The sequence below is a fragment of the Dendronephthya gigantea genome, unplaced genomic scaffold (assembly GCF_004324835.1).
Source record: "Dendronephthya gigantea isolate DGI-Jeju-01 unplaced genomic scaffold, DenGig_1.0 000031F, whole genome shotgun sequence".
NCBI classification, from domain to species: Eukaryota; Metazoa; Cnidaria; class Anthozoa; order Malacalcyonacea; family Nephtheidae; genus Dendronephthya; species Dendronephthya gigantea.
Window position 1 is genome coordinate 634,357 of NW_021163041.1, and position 17,919 is coordinate 652,275.

At 36.2% G+C, this 17,919-nt stretch overlaps 3 protein-coding genes across 3 annotated transcripts; 1 reads left to right on the forward strand and 2 right to left on the reverse strand.

Annotated features, from left to right (window-relative positions):
• Nucleotides 1-1,201: 1,201 nt before the first annotated feature.
• Nucleotides 1,202-5,595, reverse strand: LOC114524645. Its single transcript, XM_028545790.1, has 6 exons — nucleotides 5,419-5,595; nucleotides 3,944-4,112; nucleotides 3,620-3,792; nucleotides 3,138-3,225; nucleotides 2,042-2,235; nucleotides 1,202-1,817 (listed from the first exon to the last, which is right to left on the reverse strand). Exons 1-6 carry the CDS (start codon nucleotides 5,566-5,568, stop codon nucleotides 1,551-1,553), a joined length of 1,041 nt encoding a protein of 346 aa, XP_028401591.1. The 5' UTR covers nucleotides 5,569-5,595; the 3' UTR covers nucleotides 1,202-1,550.
• Nucleotides 5,596-8,552: 2,957 nt separating this feature from the next.
• Nucleotides 8,553-13,788, forward strand: LOC114524649 (mitochondrial import inner membrane translocase subunit Tim10 B-like). The gene is made up of 4 exons (XM_028545794.1): nucleotides 8,553-8,633; nucleotides 9,483-9,578; nucleotides 9,842-10,012; nucleotides 12,732-13,788. The coding sequence occupies exons 1-3, from the start codon at nucleotides 8,610-8,612 to the stop codon at nucleotides 9,974-9,976; spliced, it is 255 nt and encodes an 84-aa protein (XP_028401595.1). The 5' UTR covers nucleotides 8,553-8,609; the 3' UTR covers nucleotides 9,977-10,012; nucleotides 12,732-13,788.
• Nucleotides 10,337-16,120, reverse strand: LOC114524648 (cyclin-I-like). Its single transcript, XM_028545793.1, has 7 exons — nucleotides 15,796-16,120; nucleotides 13,784-13,918; nucleotides 13,407-13,481; nucleotides 12,654-12,794; nucleotides 11,925-12,047; nucleotides 11,519-11,608; nucleotides 10,337-11,017 (listed from the first exon to the last, which is right to left on the reverse strand). The coding sequence occupies exons 1-7, from the start codon at nucleotides 15,871-15,873 to the stop codon at nucleotides 10,877-10,879; spliced, it is 783 nt and encodes a 260-aa protein (XP_028401594.1). The 5' UTR covers nucleotides 15,874-16,120; the 3' UTR covers nucleotides 10,337-10,876.
• Between the last annotated feature and the right edge of the window lie 1,799 nt (nucleotides 16,121-17,919).

The window sequence follows — 17,919 nt, forward strand, 5'->3', positions numbered from 1 at the left end:
TGTCAGTATTTACTGCCTATTTTATTCATTATTTCAATAGTTTATTTTGCATACAAGTCTGACCATGAGGAAAACTCAATGTATCCAGATTCATATCCCATTGATCAGCGTTATTTTCAATCGTTTCTTGATCTTCAAACAAGGTCTTTTTCAATTATTTAGATTTTTTCTTGATTGACTCTCTAACATTCTTTACCCATTCCGTCAGAGTCTCGGTGACATCAGGAATTCCAGTGTAGTTTTGTTGCACATAGCATCCAGCCAAAGTCCCAATTATAAGTCCCAATATTAGGTTTTTATTGATATGCGATAGAATCACTCCCGCAGAAAAACCTTTTAGAAAAGTACCACTAATTTCTCTTTTTTCGCCTGAATTATTTTTGTACTCATCATCCGCCATATTGGATTCTCGTGACGTACTTCATGTAAGTCAGATTTATTTTAAGAAAAAGCAAATAAGATACCTTGATTGATCATAATTTATGTTGATTGATAGGGACCACTGATCTGATAGAGACAGCATGTGTTGTCAATATTCAGTTTAGCTCAATCTTGAAAAATCTGGCGTGTGTATGGGGGGGGGGGGATATGATAACTGTGAAAGTGCATTTTCAACATTAAAGCCATTCATTTCACCATTGTGAGGTAAGTTTTTTTCTTGATTGTGTCAGAACCCTGGTCAGAAAGTAAGCAAAGAAAACCGGGCTATGAATTGAACAGACAACCGCCGCTATAAATGCTGTCTAATTCGTTTTATATAATAAATCTAATTGCAATATTGAAAAGTTTGTTTGTAAGTCATTAGGAATTTTCAGATGTTGTAACCATGCTTATTTTGTCAAAGATTGCCGATAAGATGAAATTGCAACAGTTTTCGTGAGAACAATCCCAGCAGTTACAACGTTAGCCAACTTGGCCCCCAGCCCCCAGTATAATATTACTAGCAGTTTACGTTATAAAATAATTCTCATTCTGTGCATCGTGGTCATGGATGAAGCTGATGTGTGGTGTGGTGTGATGCTACTGCTACAGTACTGACGCTAGCATTTGAAATTAGACTAAGGGCTGCTTTCTACTATCGTGTTTTTTGTACGTACGTATACGCACGTAAAAGTTTCAAATAAATCAACGATTGAATAGATGCATAGGGTTGGATTTTGTTGATGACTTTGTGTTTTTTTCTGGCGTAAATTAATTATTCAACAACTTCAAGGTTTTAAGCTTTTACGTGCGTGTACGTGCAAAAAACGCGACAGTGGAAAGCAGCACTGAAACTACTAATCTTTACATGGCTTTGAAAGATGGGCGTCTATACTTATAATAAAGACTGTTATTACGCACCATATATTTTAAAAATTTTAAAACTGATTAAACTTAACACATATATGTTGTCGATGTTCTGCAAATTTCCCATCTACCATAAAAATAATATCCTGCCTCTTATTTATTTTACAAACACATAATACTGCTATTCAATCATCTTATGTCTTGCAATTGATTGTTGAAAGTTATTAATGTCACAAGGTTATTGTCAAATTCCAAGGTGGCCTCTACCTACAATAACACCACTTTTGACCTGATCGTTTATGAAGGGTTTTACCCGATTCACACTTTGTCACGGAACATGTACATTCACAAGTCGTTCCATTTAACACATTCCATTTTGTGATGGAAGGATAGCACTTAGACTTGGATTCACATTCACAGGCACACTTGTCATGATTCCAAACACCTTTCATATTCATATTGTAGCGACATTCGCGGTTTTTCTTAGAAGGATCTTCACCACAAGAGCATTTACATTGATTTTCATCCCACTGAAATAAGCAAGAATAAGAAATTGATTTTACACATTGATACAATGGAACAGCTATTCACTCCTCCCTTTTTAGAAAAGATATACTCTCCCTCAAGTGTACCCCTGTTAGGTAAGAATTTTTTTGAACCTTCTTTTATCTCTAATAAGTAATTTCCCTCACACGTACATGTTATATTATTATGTTCAAAATTGAAAATCTTGTAAAAATAACATCAAATTTACCCGGAATGGATATGTACAACTTCTCACATATGGGCATTCACAATCACAAAATTCGCTGTTGAGTACTTTGTTTTCTCTGGCGCAACTTTTATTGGTTTCCACGCACTCGCAATTGCAATCCGCGTGACCCTCCAAATTTATAGTTTGCGTCTGAATCTGGCCAACACTGCGTTTTCTTAACTCGTGAACAGGATCTACATTGAATTGTACAATAGCGACTGTGAGGTTTGAACTTTAAAAACCACTTCCACTTTTTTTCTTTTTGCGGAGGTGAATGGTGGTGTTCCTTTTTATTCGAATTGCCTATTTTTATATATACTATACAGATCATCGCTACGGGATTCAGAATACAAGGGTATGAGGGGATGCCAGTTTAGGCATGTGTGCCACAAGAGAATTAAAAATGTAATTCAGTGAGAATGCGATTATAAAGAAACTAACGCTAGCTGGTGTACAAGTCGTCGCTTGCTGGGTTATGACAGGAGATCACCAACGCTACGAATCTATGCAGAAAGACTAACTGGATGAGTGGCTGTATTGTGAAAATGAACTACTGGTGGGCGCTAGAAATTTTACGATAAGAAAAAATGAAAGTAGTGCAAAAAAGTTACACTACAGATGCATGAAAACAATGTACAAAAAACATTAAAAATATTCTTCAGGAAAAGAATGATGGGCGTACGGGCCAGAACGTCGTGAGGGGGTGGGAAAGGGGGGTTTGAATAAACTTGCTCAAAATTTTAACCTGCAAATACCTGCGTTTCCTTAATTATGATGTAACAATTATGACGGGGATTTTTTTTATTTTACGACATAAAAACAACTGCTTTTTTCCGAATCTGTCAAAATACCTCGGTCTGAGAAATGCATGGGGGGCAGCTATCCGCCCTCTTTACCCGCCTCGTAAGCATATAATAGAAAAGGGCAGCTTCAACCCTGTAGTACGCCGAGCCTACCATTCTCTTCCTATTTACCCGCCATTGGGGGGCCTTAATTTTTTTTATACCTTTTTGAGGGAGTCTAATTTGGGTATGCGATCCGTACGAATCGTTATATACCTATACCAGTTTGAACAAGCTGAGAAGTTTATATATACCTTCCAACTTTTCCAATTCTTCCATGACATCCCGCCTTTTTCGACTGGAAGGAAATGGCACTCTGTAAACCGTCAGAGGAATAACAGTCTAATTGGAAGAACGAAAAAAATGTATAAGGTGTAATGTTATAAGTCATTCGCATAAGAGTCTTTCTGCTTATAATATCCTGAAACTCAGAAATCAGACAGAAATATTCAAACACACGCCTCAATCTGTAGTCACGGTACAATTGCTTGTTTTGTTTCCGTTTAGAACTTCGGTGTCTAAATAAAATAGGCGGCTACCAGGCACATCAGTAGGTGCAGTGCCGATTTACGACAATCTCCTCTGTGCCAGTGCCGATTTACGACAATCTCCTCTGTGCCTTTGCATCGTTTTCGCGTCCCAAGAGTCCCACCCTGAGTCCCATCCAGCGTACCCAGGGTTTTTATACGACGTTACCTGCGTCCCTGGCATCTAGTTTCTTAGAGTTCACACTAACCTTGGTCTTTCCACCACACCGGTAGATGCTTTGGTGGGTATTACATGAACCAATACAGCGAGGGATTTGTACAGCAAATGGCCAGAGAAATGCGCTCTCGCTAGGAGGTGGTTGCTGTACAAAATGTACGTAAGGACGCAACTTGCAATGCTGAAGATTGAGATCGATCATATCTGAGATTGAAAATTGTGCAAAACGATAAGTACGATATTGGCTATGTTTCAGAAATGCTGTAACAACTAAACGAAGAATCCTTTCCCTTCGTTTCTCGAATCTCGACTAGCAGCAATCTCAGAAAAATTGATACTGATCTCTTTACATTACCTGGTGCCGTTGCTGATACTCCTCCTGCACTGCGCGACTTTAACGACTGCCTACGCGACGCTTCTTTCAGTGCCCTGATTTGTGACTGTGATAGGTACTTGCCCATTGATTTGACGAAATCGTCAGTTGACGATATATTTTTAATTTTAGAGAACAAAGTTCTGGGCATCTATAAAGATTGCAAATTAAAAATCTGAATTTGGATACTGTAGTGTTAACTACTAGTGTAAGTAATTTGTGACATAAATCGTGAATTTGCAATGTCATTGTGTCACTTCAGTGCATGCGTCCTGTATAGGAAGTAGCTACGTGGTGTGTAGGTACCGGAGTGAGATAGGTTAATTTACTGTAAATTGTTCTGTCCTGTCCTGTCCAGAAAATTCAATGTCTGAAAAAACCTAAAACTTGCCGTCTTTGTCATCGAGAACTATTCTTATCACTTAGCGCAATGTGCGCAACGTCAGATGTCAAACACTTTTGTTATTTTATTTCAGTCATGAATCGAATGAAATGTCGATCGTGGTTCAACAAAGGCATATAGTATTACATTCAGACAATAGCTATATGCATTGCTTTCGTGCCAGAGCCACAAAACTGAAATTTAATCTCAAAGCAACTAGTCCGGCAGTCCCTCACTCACTCCATCAGAGCCGAGTATTAAAACATTAATCGAAAATCACAACTTCAGAGGTCAAAAAGGTACGTAAGCAACTGAAGGAGAGAGAATCAAACTGGAAGGAATGGGGTGTAAAGAGCTTATCTCCTGTTTTCAAATCTTTATAACAGGATCAACGTCAACGGACATCACCATCAACGTTTCGAAAGGATACCCCTTTTTTCGTAATTGATTTACCCTCACCTATTCTCGGTATTATCACCTTAAAATACACACTATCCACGTTTGCTCTTGTCAGCTACCTCTGTAGCTCAGTGGCCGAAGGACTGCACCGGCATCGCATTAGCGTGGGTTCGATTCCTGCCGGAGGCCCGATAGTTGACTAATTTTCTCAACTGTTCCTGGCTTGAATTGAGTTGTATGATTGTGTGTGTGATTCTACTCGAAATTTAGACCCTTTTAAAAACCTTTAGAATTTACCTACATCGAGTGAAGTGCCACCAAATTGTAATTGTAGCTAGTGACATATAATATACACTCAAGTCTCAAAAATCCTCCGAAAAAGGTTCCGAAAAAGGTTTTTTAGATTTTCATAAAATATCATTCGCCAATTTCAATGCGCTGACGTATAGCTCGCACACAAAAGCCGCCCATTCGCGCAAATGCGCAAATATTCCAGTTACTTCGTATAAATATTAAATACTTTTAGAAAATATCAAGTATAGCAAATTTAGCAATAGAAACTATCCTGTGCTTCCCTCATTAAATAAAGAGTTCACTTACTTACTTATCGGAATCGCGTTTGTTGCATATATATATTCATCGAAGTTTAAAATATGATATTCAAGACATTGTATACCTGTGGTGGCTTGTTTTGCTGTTGTGGCATTATTAATCTATAACCAATAGACTGTTCCATACAGAAAAAAGTCATCAAAATAAGGACATAAGGTAGACTACCAGCCATGGTGAATATTCTGCACTTTCCCAAACAAAGAGAACGCGACATCTGATAGATATAACCACACGATGATGTTTTTGTTTTTGTATCTGATCATGTTTCATGTCGACCAATGATGTGAATGGGTGTTGTCCACGCAACCAATATTAAAGTTTACGTATTTACATAATTACGTTTGCGTATTTGCGCGGCAGTACGCTTTAAATAATTAGCTGCGGTCCTGTCACCAAACACTACAGGATGTATAAAAAAGGCAACACTTCAAAAATATTCACTTCGTCTAGATAGTTCGTCGTGCGTTTATATTCAGAGGAATGATCTGTCCATACGGATCATCCGTCTAGTCTAGTCTAGCATAAATCGGGCCAATATGAATATTAAATGGTTGCCTTTTTGACACAATCTGTATTGCGTATTTTGAAACAACAGCTTTCTTTAAAAAAAGTTTAAACTTTTCATCAAATGCGATGTTGCTTTATTTATTAATTGTTATCATACAATAAATAAAATTGGATACGTTCCAGTGCCAGAATAGGCGTGCCAGCGAATGTCATCGATGTGGTGGTTAATTGACAGGAAAGATGATATCATGTGCGTATGCCCCGATTTAATGCCCGCGAAATGTATTTTTGGTAACTTTCATTGTTGAAACTTTAATTGGCAATTTAGCATCAAATGTGGTATAAAAACTGCCTAAATAGACAAAACACTTCTGAGGGCCTTCGTCAGGAGATTTAGTTGTTAGTATGAAAATAAATAGAGGAGAATAAACATACATGTATTCTCCCCTATTTATTTTCAAAAAGGAGCTGCCTGACTGGTATATGGTATATTTTTAGTATAGTTTTAGTAGATAATAGAAGCAAAAATCAACACCGGATGTCAGAGCTTCTCCAAAATATCAGAGCTTCTTCCTAAACCAATACTAAAAACGCATACTAACTTGTATCCATTTTAGACCATTATATATTTAATTAATCTATTGCACAGTCATTGGAATTCTAATGTATAATCTCGTGCATACAAATTATGGCATTTGCAGTTTTTTTTATACACCCTGTAGGTGTTGAGATCGGCGGTTCTAAAAGGTTCAAGTTCAACACCCTATATACTCTAGAGTGTTGATAGACCCTAAGGATAGAATAAACAGAAAACATACTGTGGAATTAAACTGTGAATATAAACAGAATATTTACAAAATATGGATATTAACAATGATATTTACATTAAGCAGAACGAGGAATAGGAACGGCTAATATCCGGGAATAAAGTGAGATCGGAGAATGTTGCGTCAACACTCAAACGTGTTTTGTTATACATTGAATAGCGATTATTTTTAGTGAAGCAAGGAAACATCTGGACTCTGGAAAAAAACTTTTAATGATTATGACGTCAGTGCAATGGGGGTATACCTATTTTATGTCTGAGATCTGGATGTTTGTAGCATAAACATTCAAATCCTCTGAATAACTTTGTCTTTCGGTCGCCAAATAGCAACAGAGCGAGGCGTATTAAGGGAGACATTGCAAATCTTAATGCGGATGGCGAAATGTGGGGGGGGGGAAGGGTGATGCCATGACGAAGAGTGCAAAAACCTCTGCCAGTTTTGGGTCAACATCTTTGGTAACTGGGGGAACTTGGTGATTTCTCTTGATTGCGATCATGTTGTGAAAACAAAATTGTTAATTACTCTGGAGATAAAAGTCAGGATACCCAACTCCAGTGATCAACTCAACAAATATTCCTCATAATTATAAAACTATAAACATGATTGTACCGCACAGTAGGTACATTTATGGTCCAAATTTCTTATAGGATATTCAAGATCTGTGATTTTCATTTTGTAAACAGAAAAGTAGAATATATGAATAACTCACAATGATTGCCAAGTATTTCTATGGTCAACTACTTCTTTAGAGGGGGGGCAAGGGGGGGTCTTATTACGAAATCACAAAGGTGTTTTTAAGATTTCACGAATTACAAAGAAGATCATTTCATTTTCACGATTTTTACGACTAGTTGACTTTGCAGCGGAAAGACTGGGAAATTAGGCAGAAAGCTACTGTTTTGATTATTTTACCCTTCGTTTAGTTGGGGCCCAGTATTTAATCTAAAAAATTATAAATAGTGGTAAAATATTGGGGAGAATAAGATGTCTTTGCCAACGTTTTAGGTCTTCACGAGTCACGGAACGCATTTTAATCACGATTCACGAAATGGCATTTTCCTAAATCACGCATCACAATACAGAAATGATGCTGATCACAGATCACGAAAGTACCCTTGCCCCCCCTCTCTTTAGACCATACTATTCATACTATTCAAAATCTAGTAAATTTTAAAGCCACAATTATTCACTATTACTTTGCTTCTCTATTTATGATCTGCTACTCTGATTATGGTTTGACTTTTTTCTTTTATTTGAATGAATTGCAAGAATAATCATTGAAATTAACAATAAGAGAATTAGCTGCCCAGCGTAACATTGAACATTGTTCTGGTAGAGCCATTCAAAGTTACTGTCAGTTATGACTAACTTGAATTCCCTAGTTTACTAGTGGCACCCATGAGGAGGTACATGTATATAGACTCAAATACCATACATAGTATTTTCTGTGTCATTTAATTTGTGGTATGCTGCAGTGCATAAATTTCTTCTTTCAAGAGTTTTTCCTTAGTTGCTCCAGTCTGTTAACAATGAAGTTACTAGAATCAATAAATCTTTCAACACAACTGTGTAGACACATTTCATCTCTTGAATCAAGTCTATTGCTTGGTTTATCCACACACTTCTCCCAACATGTCTCTGTCAAACTGTGCACTTGCAGTTGAAATTTAGCTTTTTCACTTTCTGCCAGCAACTGGCGTTGTAAAACTGGGTCGATGTTGTTTTCTGACATGGTAGTTACTGTAATGGGCACAAATCCATGAAATGCAAATGCAAATTCTAAGAATTTGTCAAGAGAATTTGTTGCAACAACTGTATTTCTACAGACAGCGCAAATTTATTTGGTGGGTTGGGGCGAGCTGCTGTGAGGAAACAAAATGGCGGCTGGTTTGGAGAAAAAGTAATTTCTCCCAGTGGTATTATGAATAACATCGAACTGAAAAACGTAAGTACGGCAGTACTGTGACAGAACGTAGTCTTTTCTGTAAGAATTAGGATGATATTCGTTATAATTTGATGAACAATATTTCCTGACTGTAACTCATTCGTCTCATTGTCATTTGACATTGCACGCGACTTTGTAAAAATAAAATCACTAAAATGTGAAGGATCATATTTAATGAATGAATGAAAATAATGGCTAATAATAAAAATGAATTTTGTAACGTTTTCACCGTTGCAAAAATGAATATTCTTAAGACTTATTATCATTTTAATGATAATTAAATAGGAGATGCAATTTAAAGTTGTTTAACCTACCTTGGTGGCACGTGATTTATAGTCATTAGTTATTTTCCACCGTTGCAATAAATAAATAAACAGCAGTTTAATCCTCAATGTTCGTCACAACAGGCTTCCTTTGAAAAATTTTGGGTTTCAACTTTCAATAGATCTGCCTAACTTAACTTGAGGTGGGCCTCTGCGCTCTTCCATATATAGACACTCCATATATCTGTGGTAGGCTTAGAAAGATGACGCCCCTTGAACTTGACACTTTCATTAAAAAAAAGTATTGTGAAATCCAATTTCCTATAAAAAAGTGCTTTATTAAGTAATATTGAATTTCATGCTGGTCCAAATTAGCTAAATTTCTCCCACTTGTGCAGGTTCATATTGTCAGCGGACAACTTACATAAAATTGAGAGCAGTGCATAAAATGAAAGGCTTTTAATTTTTGATGCGAGGACCACTGGAAAAATTGTGTTTGCTTTTAAGAAATTAAGTTCTTATCCGATAGTAGGAAGAGTAAGACACCAATGAAAGGAACATTTTGACATTAGAACCTTTTTTATAGTATAAAGAATTTGTCATGTTGTACAACAAAATGGTATCAGAATGTTTTAAAAGCTGTATCACAACATTCAATGAAGGACGCTTAACAGCAAACGAGGTATCTAATGCGTAATTATTGAATAATATACTAGCAAGGGTATACCATACACTGGACAAGGAGGGGAGTTGTAAGTAGAAGTATATAAGTGTATTGACAAATGTTGGTATTTCTTGGCTGTGTTAGTTCATTATTAATGCCTCCTCCCTCATTCTGAATGCTTGTGCATTTCTGAGACATGGTGTATATGTTATCTACCATATATTACTCATAGTTTCAATGGCTGTAAATATGTAATGTTTATATAGTATTTTTTCTACTAGCAAGTGTGTGTGAATGAGTGTGTAAACAAAATGGTAAATGTGAATCATCGAATAATGTCAGTCTTTATGGAGATTGGTCCACCAGCTGATAAAGAAATGGGGATGGGTGGATCTGCTGGATCGTTAACCAGATGATAATTCAATCATAAAGAAGTTAATTGTGACTAAAAGGTTAATATTGAAGTATTTTTTATTATTTTGATGATTGGCTCTATGCCTATTATCTGACCTTGAAGGTTTGGCTTGCATGGTGGGGTATGTTCCACAGATATTTTCATGTGGCAAATTCTGACCACTTGTTGGTGACAGTAAAACATGCAAGTATAGGAACTGATATATATCTTGTGGGCTCTCTGTGGTGTAAATAAATGTGTTTAAATATTTTTGCTACCACATGAATGTTTAAAAAGGAAACTAGGAGAGCATTTAATGTGGAAGTTAGTGTGAAGCCATACAGGCATCCACTGATCCACTTAAAACATCAGAGTTGGAAAGAACTTGTTAGTTTTAAAGATTTTTTCTTATCACTTATGGTTTTATAATTTTGTACACAAACTATATCTATGCTTGGCACCAAATGATTGAGAACATTTGACAACTCTGACAAAAACTGATTACATGCAGGTAAAGGCAAAACAAAAACAAAAAGAAAAAAGCTAAAATTGAGCTGTGTATAAGCACATTGTTTAAAGTTTGAAAATAGCTATACATGCATATATACAGTGAATATTTATATATATTTAACAATTAATGTACATGTGGGTGTATACATTCTGAAAAATATACCCAATTTAAGATCACATTTCCAGTGATGTTCAGTTTTGCATCGTGAATCACAAATGCATCGCGTCTCAGGCACTATATAGCAGTCAGTGGTATTACTAGCGATGTTGATTACTGCAATTTTTAACATCTTCAAATTCGAAACATGAAAACACGATTAGTTGTTACAATGGGCTTTGGAATTTTGGCGTCCGCAAAAAACCGAATGCTGTCGATGAAATTTAGCAGCAGAATCGCTAGTTTAAGGATTTGTCACGTTTTGACAACCTTTAGTTTTTCTTTAGAGTCCGTATGAATAACGTCGACTGTTTCAAGTTCTTTAACTGAAATAGTGTGATTATCAGTCTTCTCCTTCAGTAGAAGTTTACATTGGAAAAGTTCTTTATTTTCAATCTAAATGGTTATAGAAAACATTGTCAATGTTTTGTGTTAGACATGACGTTGAGTTATTTCATTTTAAAATTAGTTTACGCACAATATTTTGCGCAGTTTTAAAAAACTGCGCACTACGCAACCTCGCAAGCCAGGCTTTTCTCCCTATTGCGTAACTACGACGAGGGCTATACAGGGTGTCTCCCTCTGTCCTCTCTGTCCACCTATAACAATGTAATTCTTAGAGTTTGAATGCCTAAGCACTCTGTTGGGATAATATCACAATAAACACTCGTTGTTCCGCGGTCAGCTGTACCATTTTCTTTTGAAGCAATAACAAGGCTAACTTAAATTTAATCGTATTCACAATTTCAAATTTCAATGAGTGATTTCAATAGTTTTCTTATTTTTGAGACACCCTGTACACTGTAATCCTTTTTAATTAATTAATTTACGATTTGAGTTGGTGCTGGGTAAATTCAGTAGATATTTTGAAAGTAAGAGTATCGTTAGTATATATACCTTAATTATGTCTTGTATAATCTGCAGCTGCGATTCGCCCAACACTCCTTGAAATGTATTGATTAAGACAGCATAAGCCAGGACAGAACTCTAAGAAATCATGTGTAAGACAAAAACAGTAAATAAGTAATTTACCAAAAAGGTATAAAGGAAGCTATTTGACTTTGTATATAAGTTATATATATGCGTAACTTTAAGAACAAGGATAAAATCTGTCCCCCATATTTGCAGGCATAAACGTTGCTTAGAACTTTCTATCTATAACTTTTATTAAAACAACACGTATTGTAATTAAATAACTCGACAGTAAAAGAGCACATTTTATTTCAGATTGAGAGGAAATAATCGAGAAATTACCTCGACAATTTCGAAGTTTTTCCAATTTCATATATTTACTAACACGTACCTTAAATTGTGTCAGTTGCCATTTACACATACACTCTTGTATTGTTCCTTCAGCTTCGGCGAGAAACTTTTCTGGAATATTTTTTATCTCCGACGGATAGGGTACGAAAAGCATTTCGTAAAACTAGAAAATGACAAGTGGAGTATCTTGTTTGAACCAATAGTGAAGATGCATAGTTTTTAAAGTATTTTTTTAAAAAAGTGGTACTATAAGAAACCGTATATAAACCACAAAAAAGCGCACTGCCATTCTTTTAAATTTTGAATTGTGGTTAATTTTGCAATATTTATTATTCCCAAATTATGTTTCTATGTTTAAACGATTGTGTACAAACTGAAGTATCGAATACTTGATTAAATAATTAAATTACTTAGAATTAGGGTATTGTTTATAAACGAGGTACTTCATGGACATAAAATCAAGTGGCGTAGCCAGCATCGATAATTGGGAGGGGGGGGTGTCATATATTTATATATTAATGTTGTGTATATGACCAATTCCTTTTAAATCTGTTTGCATGAATATATCAATATGCCCCCCTCCCCCAATTATCGATGGTGCTGCCGCTTCGCCACCGATAAAATCTTAATTTGCAGCCATTTAATAAAATGGCCAAGTATATATAAACCGGCATATTTCTTAATTATAAATGTCATGCAGTGCAATGAATAGTTGTCGAAATTAAATCAAAATGATCTGTGCAAGCGGTCTGTGATGAGGGGTACTTACGTGTTGCAAGAATCTCATGGGCGTGGCGGCGTAAATTTTCCATTCAATAGTTTTTAATATGATTAACTCCATTTTTAGAATGTCTGACTTGGAACATCCACATTGACTGGTTTCTAACAGGTCGCTAACGACAGGGATATTCTATACAAAATTGGAGAAATATCTGAAATACCCCGCTGTTAATAGAATTTGGATGAGGCAAGCGGACAAATCTTTCTAAGAATTATAAATATATATTTTATATATAATAGTGGTCAACAGGCGCTTTTTCCTTCACCTCAAAAATGATCAGCCGGATTCGCTACATACGAAATTATACATTGGCGGATCAAATCAGTTACGATAAAGAATTTCAGAGATTGATATTATGATTTATCTTAAGATGTGGCTCTTACCATGTGGCAAAACAACCCTTCCCGAAGCACCCGAGTTGTATATACACAGAGTTTGTAAAAGCAATTCCTCATTACGACCGCTTCGGCTTCGCCCACATTGTAAAAATATTTTATAGATGCATGCCATGCATGTACTGTAGACGTTAGATTTTCAATGTTCGTCTTTTTTGCCATCAAACCTGGTACTATGCTTATTTGTTACATTAATAGTGTATAAATGCTTTCTTCGTCATATAAAAACACTGTGTTACAAATCATAGTGACTCATGGCAGATCAGCCATCCTAGCGAGATCCAGCTGGCATCCTCCTCCACTCTCTCCCAACAAAGGACAATCATGCACGCGCCATTCAACTTACCTCGTCTTCCTCGACTGCTTTGATTGATATAAAGTAAGCAGCAATAGCTACACATCGCAAATACTTCACTCTAACCTGAAATTAAAATAAACGAATCGGTCATATCATATACTGTATTTACAGTATGTATTTGATGCATTCAACTAAATTGATTGGTTTAATTACGGCATTTTAATTGGTGATTTGAGAGAGTTAGACCGGGCCTCAGGGGTCAGACTTTTTTGTACCTTACGTAAGTTAAAAGTCATCACTGCATATGATATAGTAAACTTTCCGACTACTTTGACTGGTACTGGATACATGATGAAACATGAAACACAAGAATAACTGAAGCACAAGAACAATTGATTTCATTGTTTTATCCTTCCTTTATTTACCTTCGTCGTTAACAAAAACTTGTCGAAAATATGAACAGCTAAAACAAAGGATTCCGGCTGAAGACGGAAATTTTCGTTTAACACACGCAACCAGCTCATTGCTTTATCTCGTAAATTTGGTCCAACTTCACTCGCCTAAAAATATAGTACACGAGACAAATTGAATTTGGATGATACAATAATGTGTAGCTATTGATGCCATAGAACGAACGTGAAAAATATGGGACATGTCGCAGTGCTCGGAAGCTTTCGTCCAATTGGATGATGCTTTGCTATAATTTCTAAAGCACGAAGCTATACTATTGGTTGAAACAGAAATGTATTGTAAAGTTCAGCCAGTGAAAATAATTTTTGCGAGGAGCTGCGACACTACCCAAAAATATCGATTTTTAAGAGCGGAACCGGCACTTGCAAATTGAAGATACATGCATTCTATCCCCTTTTTCAGAGATCTACTTTAAATTCAAAAATGAAGTGTTTATTACACAATGTGCAACAGCCTACGTTGTCAAATATTCGTATTGATTAATATTGCGAAACGACATATATATTGTTAGTAGAAATAGAATGCATGTTGACAGGGAAAAAAAAGATACACAAAGGTAATAATACAATTAACCGTCAAATTTAGTGATATTGGTTTTTGGCCAGTTAATGTTTTTTTTTTAAATTTAGAAAAGGTAGTAGCTATTATATGTTGCGGTGTAATATACTTCACTACAAAAACCAATTATTCTGGTTGCAACCTAGTTTTAGTAATCAGACAAGAAAGTTTAGTTTTCTAATCAGCACCGGGCTACCGTTTGTCATTTTAGCCTACCATTTTAAACCCCGAAAACCTGTAAATCATTTTTCGTAAATCCACTCCCGTAAAAATTGACATGAGAAGATCAAGAGGTGCACTATTACTGGATCAAGAAATAGTTTTTGAAAATAATACATCTTATACATGGGCTTCTATAGCCATTAATAAACTTTACTGTTTTTACCATGAGATTGTTCGATTTCGTCTATGAGTAATATTGATTGTCTTTTAAGCAGTATTGCGCGTATTGTCTTAGCTTATACAAGTTGCGTTTTTGAAGTACAGTAAATTGTGTAGGAGGATGTTTCTTATATTGGTATATCCATGTACAGTCATACGGGGGAACGATGGCAATGGCTTCTATGTATGTATGTATGTCACACAGCATACGCGTTATTGCTACAACTGTGGTAAACCCACCGCAATTGTTATTAAGAAATCGTCACTCGCGTCTAAAGCCTTTAATATATGGGAATTAAAGAGTCTTATGCCACGAAATCCGATCTTCTCGCACCCGTGTATAATGACAGATCTCCTGCAGTTAAATAAGATATAATAAGTTCTCCAGTAAAATATTCCATCTATCCTAGATCCTAAATGACCATCCTAAATAGCAAATTCTATATCGTGACAAATGAGCTGCAAGTAAGCGTTTAGAAGGGGGTGAGCACATTCACATGCACTTGTTGCTTGACATTCGAAATAATTATGAAGTCATGTTTTTTTCATGCCATCACATGATCATGTTTCGAGAACTCATTTGCATACAAGCCATAATAAACAAAGTTTATTTGCCCTGAAATTCGTCATTTGTACGTTTCTATAACTCAACACCTCATTCACTAACTTACTCAACTGCACAACTTTGCTATTTGATGTTTTCATGCAATCTTTCATTGCAATACCTTTCAAAATATATGTATATACTTGCACAGTCGTCTGGATTTCATTTACTCCACACAGTATGCGTAGGGTATTTAAAAACTTGATAGTTCCTTATTATGAATTTTTTGACTGAATATACGTCAGGGATTTCTATAAGCGCGGCATATTGCAGAATGAACGTCTCTGCGATGAACTCTAGTCTAGCTAGCACTTATTAGCAAATTTAAAGGACCTAAATGGATATACAGCGATGAAATGATCATATGAATAACAAAATATTTCTTACGTATACTATTTCAATAGACATCTAAACTGTACTTACTGTTCTTGATATATACGCACGATGAATCCTTGTTCCTAGGTCATGTTCTCTTGTGAGAAGTCGTTTGAGTCGCTCCATATATCCTAGTCAGTTGCGACTAGAGTGGATGGTATTTTTCATCTAAACATGATGTTCTGGTTTCAACTTGCTTACTGCACAATACTGGTTATACGTGTGTATCACCTTACATCGTCTTTGCAATCTGAATTAACATGAAGCATGAAATTCAAAGATGAAGAGTATCACTTTCGGTGTGTCTCTTGCTCTATTTATGACTAAGATCTTTCATGTTTTGCGATTGCCAATATCGTGCGAATGAACCAATTTCTTGATATAAGTGGCTTATGTCACGAATATTACGCATATATTCATGAATTTGAAACAACCAATCGGTGACCTTGTCCAGTCGTTTTAAAATAATGAGAAGGAATTGCTATGGTAGCAAGTCAGATTGCCCTCATCAAGCAAATTTATTTCACACAACTTGCACGCATTAAATAGTGCATACATTCAGGCCCTCTTTCCACGGGACCAGGCAAGGAGACAAATTCGTGGCCCTTTGCAGTGATTGATGCCTCCTGCATGCCTCCTAGGTCTCCCGTTAACACGGCACCAATCAACAAGGGTTAGGGTTCCTCAAAATTCGTTCCCTTTTTGCTAAATTCGAATATGGTCAGGTCTTACTTTGAGCTAATCTCGAGTTTGCAACCCAGACAAAAACTATGCAGACAAGAACTTTATGCGGTCACATGCGGTCGGGTTATTTAATTACAGTTTAATTCGACGTTTAATTCTCTGTATCATTTTGGTATAATATAGCTATCCTGTGTGAGCAGACACGGTTTGCATACAAGTAGCTAATGTGTATTTCTGTTTCTTCCTATGATCCACGCAATTTGTGATTTATTTTTATATAGTAGGAATGATTTCACTACTCTCATGCACCAACAGGAATGATTACTTCTAAACTTGATATGGTTCTGATGACTTTACTGGCTCCCCTGTGATCATGTTTCAGTGATTTGACCTTGACTTAAAACAGTTGCACATGGTGCACGCACGCCAAGGGCACATGCATATCATGTCCAGTGCATCTCGAGGCGGTATGACTGCTGCATGATCATTGCATGATTTTGCAGCTAAAAGGCGTGTCCTGTCTGACAAGCCTTCATTATTGTGTTCACGTGTTAAAGTATAACGTTTGCCACTGTGGTAATTTCTCCTCATTTTGAAGAATATTTACGATACCAAATCGGCCCAACAAATCATAGTGTGTAAATGCAGCTGCAAACTCTTTTTGGTTATGACAGATGGGTGTAGAGCTCATTGGTTTCTATCTGACATTGTGTGAAGCCAACAGCAATATCAACATGCATTTGTGCTACAAACGTTTCATTATCCACAGATATTAACTTGTACAACGGTTTCCAACGAAGGTGAATTAATATCGAGACACACCAGTCTTTACTGATACGTTATTATTAATACTTGGTGTAAAACAACTACACCTTAGGACCCGCATAATTTTCACCTCATGCAGTTTTTTCGAATACCTATCGCCGATGATAAATGTTCATTGAAATTTCTTATTTATGGAGAAATATTTTAGTTGGGCCTCATTCAAATAAGCGAAAAATGCATGTCGGAAAATGATGAATGGGCGTATCGCGTGCCAAAGCTGCCACCCCCCAGGAATATACGGTCACCAAGTTAGGCAAATTGCCAAGTTGGATAGTTTAATGTGAACTAGAGAAATTCAAAACTGACAAAATGTGCCTGATAAAAATCCAATGCATCATTATCCATAGCTACAGACGAGGGCGTGAAGTGACCATAAAATTGGCAAAAAGTTAGGTAATAGTGTGCGATGTTGACACCCCCTGATTCGAGATGTTTCAGGGCGGACGCATACATTAAAAGTTAATATCTGATTGTTGTCGATTGACTGTAAACCCACGATTTTTGTGGTTTGTATGGCGTTAACAACAACATAAATATTTTCATGTAGTATGATGCTAATATTCGTCTGAGTGAGGATGTAAACAACGTAAATTTATTTTTTGAACTGAATTTACGAGGTGTAACCTCAAATGTTCAATTTAGAAATGTTTTACATGTTTTTTT

Bases quoted from the DNA above. Each gene is read 5' to 3' on its own strand.
- LOC114524645 (XM_028545790.1), bottom strand. From the start codon at position 5,568: ATGTCGCGTTCTCTTTGTTTGGGAAAGTGCAGAATATTCACCATGGCT. The intron at 3,793-3,943 runs GTAATGTAAAGA...TTTCAATCTCAG, and splicing joins AGTATCAGCAACGGCACCAG to ATATGATCGATCTCAATCTT. The intron at 3,226-3,619 runs GTTAGTGTGAAC...TCTTCCAATTAG, and splicing joins GGTGTGGTGGAAAGACCAAG to ACTGTTATTCCTCTGACGGT.
- LOC114524649 (XM_028545794.1), top strand. From the start codon at position 8,610: ATGAATAACATCGAACTGAAAAAC. The intron at 8,634-9,482 runs GTAAGTACGGCA...CCTTTTTTATAG, and splicing joins ATAACATCGAACTGAAAAAC to TATAAAGAATTTGTCATGTT. The intron at 9,579-9,841 runs GTATCTAATGCG...TTTTTCTACTAG, and splicing joins GACGCTTAACAGCAAACGAG to CAAGTGTGTGTGAATGAGTG.
- LOC114524648 (XM_028545793.1), bottom strand. From the start codon at position 15,873: ATGGAGCGACTCAAACGACTTCTCACAAGAGAACATGACCTAGGAACA. The intron at 11,609-11,924 runs GTACGTGTTAGT...ATGATTTCTTAG, and splicing joins GGCAACTGACACAATTTAAG to AGTTCTGTCCTGGCTTATGC. The intron at 11,018-11,518 runs GTATATATACTA...ATAACCATTTAG, and splicing joins TTATACAAGACATAATTAAG to ATTGAAAATAAAGAACTTTT.